This window comes from Ailuropoda melanoleuca, chromosome 9 (assembly GCF_002007445.2).
Source record: "Ailuropoda melanoleuca isolate Jingjing chromosome 9, ASM200744v2, whole genome shotgun sequence".
NCBI classification, from domain to species: Eukaryota; Metazoa; Chordata; class Mammalia; order Carnivora; family Ursidae; genus Ailuropoda; species Ailuropoda melanoleuca.
This window is the reverse complement of record NC_048226.1, coordinates 83,999,272-84,007,175: the sequence shown is the minus strand read 5'-3', so window position 1 is coordinate 84,007,175 and position 7,904 is coordinate 83,999,272. Positions and strand designations below refer to the sequence as shown.

The following is a 7,904-nucleotide window of genomic DNA, read 5'->3' as shown; positions in this document are numbered from 1 at the left end:
TACTAAGTCACCTCCCAACACTCATGCCAGGTGTAGACATCCGTGGACTCAAAAATAAACCAACAAACACCAGAGTTGTAAGGTAAGTTTCCAAATCCCCAGTATCTCTGCTAATTGACTCTAATGTTTAGCTTTGGGGATCGGTTGAGTTCCTGCTATCATGAGAGAATCGTGGATGTGCTTCCATTTAATATGAGCAGTAAACAGGCTGGAAAGAGCACTGGCTTGGCAGTTTTGATCAGCAGGCTGGAATCTGCTTTTCTCCCATATGAGTCAACTTTGGTAAATTGCTTAGCTTCCTTAGGCCTCAGTATTCTCATTGAGAAAATGTCAGTAAAAACATCTCCCCTTCCTACCTCACAAAGTTTATCAGGATCAAACGAGAAATGATGTGTGAGGGTGTTTCTAAAGCACAAAGGGCTTCACAAAGTTTAAGTAAGTTTTATAGTAAATCTAATTAGGTGTGTGGTGCCTTACATACTCTGTTCTCTTCTCTTGAAGCATTGGTAGCAAAGATGAGTCATTAAAAGAAATGCTTTAATAATAATAACAATAATGATAATAGTACTTACAGTACACACAATAAATATTCATACTTTGGCCACCTAGAACAAATCAGAACATGGATCCCACTGCCACTTGCCTCTAAGCAATGCTGGCTGTCCATCCCCTCTCTCCTTTCCTCTTATCCCTTTCTTTTCCTCCAACCATTCCTCGGTTCTTGTTCTTCATGCTCTTGACTGGTTTGCATTCCTCCCAAGGTTACCAGCCTGATATAATGCCCTGCTTTGTAATTTTTATTAAACCGACTGCCTTCAAAATATCATATGCCACATTCTCAAAACTCTGAATATGTAACTAGTTTATTAATCTGATGAATGGCAAACATTGAACAAATTCCTGTAATTGAATTGAATTGACTGAAGTATAAATGGGAGACCTTGACTTTGATGTCACTGTATCCTAATGACATTTGACATGGTTAGAACCTTCAGAAATTTTCCCCAGAGATGAGAAATAAAAAGTTCACTTTTTTTTTTTTTGACTAGCAGACTGCTTTATGTGACTTAAAACTTGGGCTAAAAATTGACTGGTTGGCAATATTTAAAAATGTGAGTAGATATCGTGAAGTTCCAGCTTTTTGACTTCTCTTGAAATATCAGAGCACGCAGTGATATTGGATCCTCCATAGCGAACACAGCAGTGCAGGGGGAAGCTGTTTCCATTAGAAGAATAAGTTGTGTTCAGTACTAGGAGCCCCACCCATTCCACTTGCTTTATTTATGTCATCTTGTGTGGCCCCTATAGGAACTGAGTTTGTGACTCTCGATAAACCCACAGAAATAACCTAATTAAATCTTATCTCATAACCAGTTAGTCATGGGTGAAATCATGGACAGATGGTTTAAGGTGAACATATGTTGTTGATCAGTTTCTCTTATTTCATTAACCATTTGCCAGCATTTTAAACAGTCTAATCATATGTCACAGACTATAACTGGAGCAGCAGTTTATAGGGGAAAATCTAGAGCTTTGTTGAACTATATTATTTTCAAATTCGAAATGAAAGCCGCTTTGAGTTTTGATTGGCAGTTCAAAGTAGAATGTTACCAGCTCGATAAATGTGAGTCATAGACATGTTCCAATCTCCACACCTGCCACATTCCTGTGATGTCAGAGTACTACAAAGGACATCTCTGGTATGGGGTTGTTACAACATATGGTTACAGAAAGTAAAAGACCTCTCATGAAATGTCCCCATAAGTGATATATTAGAGGCAAGGAGGAGAGGGCTTAGCGACTTGACATTGGTAGCACCTTGAAGCCTCTAGAGTTTTCTGAAAGCTTCACAAATGCCTTCCTTCATTCCCCATGCCTAAGGGGAGAAAAGTTGATATGGCTAAACCCAAAACAAGGAAAAATGGGGCCATATTAGTAACAAGGGACAATTAATATTCTTTGGAAAAAATCCTCTCTCTCTCTCTTTTTTCTTTTCAATTTCTAAAGTTCCCCTTTCCTCAAATCAGAGTTAAAACCTGGAGACCTGGGATTCAGTTGTGGGCCTATAGAAAGAGACCAAGGCCACTGGTTGGTAGACCTCAGTGAAGGCCATCAATCCAAAGCACAGAAGTTGTCTGTGTGATTCCATATGGTCTGGAACAGGTCACAGGCTAGAAGTTTCCATATAGAGGTTTGGGGCTGAAATATTTTTATATCTGCGCAAACAGGAGGACCTTTCGAGTGTGGCTATAGCCATGGTGAGTGACCAGTCAAAGAATAGGGGACCTTGACCTCAAAGACAGATAACATCTCTGCATTTCTCACAGAAGGCCTTCCCATATGTCTGGCTTTGAGCTAGGGCATGTTAGCCTAATCATCACCAACCAACCGTCCAATTATCCACTGGGCTAAATAGACAGTGGTTTAGGGGTCTAGGGAGAGGAAGCAGAGCAAATGCCAAGAGAACATTTCATTTGACACGTAGACAACCACATCCTGCACAACTAGTAATTCAAACTCTCTCTGAGGATCCATGTAACTTGGTGAACTATTGGCCCAATATATACTGTGTAGGAAAATGTTCACAATCATCAAAGAAGACCATGGCAATGGGGATTCCAAACCTCAGTTCAGCATTTTCTACTTGTCTTGAGTCAGAATGAATTTGGCATAATTAGAAAGAAAAAGATGTATAAAAATAACTGCAGTGATAGTCGCAGAGAAGTAACAAGTGTGTGTGGCATGAGCAGAATTATTTTTTCTTCTTGACAAACTCACAGACAAAGTACATGGTAAGATGGCACTCTGTGTCATTCCATCTGCCTGAGCTCAGCATTTCCACACAGTCCTCATGCCCATAGGGGTCACTGGGCTCCCCCTCTTTCCAGTTGCTGTAGTTCTGCAGAGGAGTGTTGTCTGTGAACACATACTGTCCCTCCTTCTCAAGGTCATTCACCCCGATGAACACCCGGAAAAAGCCACTCTTGGCAACGTAGTCAGCGATGAGTGTGTTGGCAGCTTCGTCTTTTGGCATGGCCAGCATCCCGCCCCGGATCCGGCAGTGGGTCAGGGATTCCCTATAGTTCTTCTCCTCCTGCACGAGGTAGTAGAATTTCTCCTCAGTTTCCCTAATCCCTGCTATGACTTTGCAGAGAGGAAAAGATGCTCAGGATTAGGCATCTCAAAAGGAGAAAAGGCAAGTATACAATATTGCTGGATTTAAATTCATTGATGTGATGTTCAACATTTATTTTGAAGTCCCTAGTATGAGTTAGGCACTGGTTAAATATTTTTATCACCTTTGTAGTTATCAAATGGAGAACAAAGTCCTACCATTTGTCCTCCCCATCCTTCCTCCTTAACTCCCCACACAACTGTGAAGAAGAGACTGTTTTGACAAAGGTTTGTTAAATGAGTTGCCACTCAGCTCCTCTCAGACTACTTTATGCTTTGCCATACTTAGAGTCCTAAGAGCATGCCCTTCTCTCTTCCATTTCCATGACTTTTGTGCCTGGAAAATCTTCTCACTGCTTTACCTGGAAAACACCTACTTGTCATTTAGATCCCAATGGAAGTATTTTCTCCTACAGGAACCTTTCCAATGTCTCTGGACAGGCACGAGGCTCTTGTGCACACTCCCCCAGTTTCCATAGCTCCTTCCTCTTCTTCTTTTGTGTCACTCAACACAATCTAGTCTGTTTGTCTGCATGCCTCATGTACTAAATTCTGAATGTCTTGAGGACAGTGACCATGTCCTTACCACTCTGTAGCCTCAGAGCCCACAAGAGTGCATGGGATGGTAAAAGCTTATTGAACAAACATCAGAATAATATAGAAGTTTGTCCCCTTTGGGCCGAGTTCCTGGGCTATGAACATGTCTATAGACCGAGGTTGTCCATTGACTCCAGGTACATGAAGTACTGAGTTACTGAGTAAGCTTCAGGACAGAACTGGGGCCTCAGAATCATCCCAAGCTCATGATATGTTAAATATGTTTTAGGCTTTGGGAACATCTACATATATTTCTTTGGGTCTATAACTCAAAATTTACCAAGAAATCTGTGACCACGCCAATAAATGTCAAAAACTATTGCCCTATGTGGAACCTCTAGGGCCTGGGTTTTTTTCATGAGAATCCAAGTCATGTCAGAGATAGCGTCTCAGTACTAATTATAACCAGAGTTATAATTAAGAGTATTACAAAATGAAGATTAACACAAGATGGCATGTGTGTTTCTAATAATGTACAACAAACATAGCTGGGTTACGATAAATAAAAGTGCAACAAAAGAAGACCGATTTCAACTGTAGCTACAATAGATTCCTCGTTCATGCTGTCTCAGAAGAGAACACGTAGCCCCACCTTAAGGGCTTCTCTGCTGACTACAATGAAATGGCAAGGGGTAACAAAAATGGCTAATGTGGGAAGTTGCACAATTCAGAGAAACACGTAATGTTCTTTTGGTGTGTATTGAGGCTAGAAGCATCAGTGAAACCAGGATTCGAATCCCTGATCCCCTGTTAATTAGCTCTGTATCTATAGGCAAGATAATTTCTCTAAGCTTCAGGGAAATCATAATACCTACACCTAGGTGTTATTTTAAGTACTCGAGAAGATAGCTATTGTTTTACTATTACTTCTCTTTCCTGAGATGCTAGCTCTGTTTGACTCTTCCTGTCCCTTTTTATTCTTAAGGCGTGGCTTACCAAACTCTGCCCTTTTCTCCATTCCCCTCTCTCCAGAAAGTATCTTTTTCTATCCATAGACAATGCAATACATGTGAATACATGTAGGTAGTGGTCCCGGAGTGTCCTAGAGTCTGAGTGGATAATTAGCATTTTGAGAGGCCTATACGGTGCTGACACTATCTCAGTAGGCCATTGCCCGAGCCTAGGTATTTCCCACGAGGAATACTGGAATTGTAATGTCGAAAGAGATTAAATCGGTAGACAGCGCAAAGCAAAAGAGGATAGACTCACCATTCTTGACAAACTTCATAGATGTCTTGAGGCGAGCAACACTAATATCCAGTTGTCCAACAACTTTCCGGTACCTTCCACAATCACAGACGGTGCCTTTTAAATGACAAAAACTGTGAATTCATGTTGGAGCACATACAAGGGCCCAAAATAAGCCCTTGAAGCCTACATCAGTTGGAAAGGGCAATTGCTGTCTGCTTAATCTTTACTATCTTTTCCTAGTGTGGCTATATCTTTCTGTGAGTGGCTATATCTTTCTGTGAATGGCTATACTTTCGGTCTTTTACTTTAAACAAGGCTTCTACGTTACATTGTCTTCAGGAATATACAAAATATCTTTTTAAGTATTTTGGATGAGTTAAAACACAGCTCTACACCAGATTTTTAAGGAGAAGAGTAAATAGGGCCAACCCCTGAACACATACTGTGGACCGTTTGGCATTTTTGTTGAACACAGAATGTGCCCATCCAATCTCAAAATAAAATCTTTACAGCTTTTTAAAAACAAATTTCTAGCCCAGTCTTTTTTTCTGTTAACTGCATTGCTCACTGGCTCACACAACTCTCCCAAGAAAGGAGAAAACTTTCATGATGAAACCAAATGATAATTCTGATTATCCATTTCAAGTACAACTTGAATGATCCTTGAATGTTTCAAGGACTAAGTTGAAGTCTTGTGAATAGATTCAACATATAATTTCAAGAGCCGGTTGTCCCATTTGTGGATTAACTCTGATTTTAATTTCTGCCGTTCATTCCCTCTTTGCTCATTTACCTTTTCAGCTACCTGCTGATACTGTGATAGAGAAAGAAGGATAAGGAAAATGATGTGAAATTCAAATAATTCCCTTTTTCTATTTAATGGCTGCTTCATGTAATCAGTCCCTTTGCTTTCTTCTTTGGCAGTTGAAAAGCAAAAAAAAATTTTATTAGCTAAAGGGGGAAAAACTCTGTGGCTTTATTTATCTGCAATCACAGTTAAATATCAGGAATTTAAAACCGTTCTTGAAATTAGTCTTCACTACACCTCTGTGACCTCCCCCAGAGCAATCTACTTTCTTTCCCTGCACATAGCACTGGACATACAACTCTTTTAGGACTCAGGGAGACTCTTTCTGACCGCTGAAGGCATGTTCTGTATCCATGGGGTCTTTGGGGATCGGGCCAATTTGCTGCGGGCAAGCTGCTGGCTCCCTTTTGGTTGAGATGCTGGTGGAATGTAGGGCAGCGTGGTGCAGTCCTACTGCTGAGGCCATGGTGGGTCTTCCTCTGCTCTAGGACAATGAGAGTTGCTTCCTCCCACTAAGCATGACTAGGATGGAATGTGCCATCATTAGCTTCCCCAGGGCTTGGAAACTCACCAGCAGATAGAGGAAAGTTCCCTNTACAATCTAGTCTGTTTGTCTGCATGCCTCATGTACTAAAGTCTGAATGTCTTGAGGACAGTGACCATGTCCTTACCACTCTGTAGCCTCAGAGCCCACAAGAGTGCATGGGATGGTAAAAGCTTATTGAACAAACATCAGAATAATATAGAAGTTTGTCCCCTTTGGGCCGAGTTCCTGGGCTATGAACATGTCTATAGACCGAGGTTGTCCATTGACTCCAGGTACATGAAGTACTGAGTTACTGAGTAAGCTTCAGGACAGAACTGGGGCCTCAGAATCATCCCAAGCTCATGATATGTTAAATATGTTTTAGGCTTTGGGAACATCTACATATATTTCTTTGGGTCTATAACTCAAAATTTACCAAGAAATCTGTGACCATGCCAATAAATGTCAAAAACTATTGCCCTATGTGGAACCTCTAGGGCCTGGGTTTTTTTCATGAGAATCCAAGTCATGTCAGAGATAGCGTCTCAGTACTAATTATAACCAGAGTTATAATTAAGAGTATTACAAAATGAAGATTAACACAAGATGGCATGTGTGTTTCTAATAATGTACAACAAACATAGCTGGGTTACGATAAATAAAAGTGCAACAAAAGAAGATCGATTTCAACTGTAGCTACAATAGATTCCTCGTTCATGCTGTCTCAGAAGAGAACACGTAGCCCCACCTTAAGGGCTTCTCTGCTGACTACAATGAAATGGCAAGGGGTAACAAAAATGGCTAATGTGGGAAGTTGCACAATTCAGAGAAACACGTAATGTTCTGTTGGTGTGTATTGAGGCTAGAAGCATCAGTGAAACCAGGATTCGAATCCCTGATCCCCTGTTAATTAGCTCTGTATCTATAGGCAAGATAATTTCTCTAAGCTTCAGGGAAATCATAATACCTACACCTAGGTGTTATTTTAAGTACTCGAGAAGATAGCTATTGTTTTACTATTACTTCTCTTTCCTGAGATGCTAGCTCTGTTTGACTCTTCCTGTCCCTTTTTATTCTTAAGGCGTGGCTTACCAAACTCTGCCCTTTTCTCCATTCCCCTCTCTCCAGAAAGTATCTTTTTCTATCCATAGACAATGCAATACATGTGAATACATGTAGGTAGTGGTCCCGGAGTGTCCTAGAGTCTGAGTGGATAATTAGCATTTTGAGAGGCCTATACGGTGCTGACACTATCTCAGTAGGCCATTGCCCGAGCCTAGGTATTTCCCACGAGGAATACTGGAATTGTAATGTCGAAAGAGATTAAATCGGTAGACAGCGCAAAGCAAAAGAGGATAGACTCACCATTCTTGACAAACTTCATAGATGTCTTGAGGCGAGCAACACTAATATCCAGTTGTCCAACAACTTTCCGGTACCTTCCACAATCACAGACGGTGCCTTTTAAATGACAAAAACTGTGAATTCATGTTGGAGCACATACAAGGGCCCAAAATAAGCCCTTGAAGCCTACATCAGTTGGAAAGGGCAATTGCTGTCTGCTTAATCTTTACTATCTTTTCCTAGTGTGGCTATATCTTTCTGTGA

General features: G+C 40.9%; 1 protein-coding gene across 1 annotated transcript in view; it reads right to left on the bottom strand.

Moving 5' to 3' along the window:
- Nucleotides 1-472: 472 nt before the first annotated feature.
- Nucleotides 473-7,904, bottom strand: part of COLEC10 (collectin subfamily member 10) — a 48,883-nt gene continuing 41,451 nt past the window's right edge. The window contains exon 6 of the mRNA XM_002930154.3: nt 473-3,144. Within this exon, the coding sequence (XP_002930200.1) occupies nt 2,753-3,144 (392 nt within the window). The 3' untranslated portion in view covers nt 473-2,752. The remainder of the gene's footprint in view (nt 3,145-7,904) is intronic.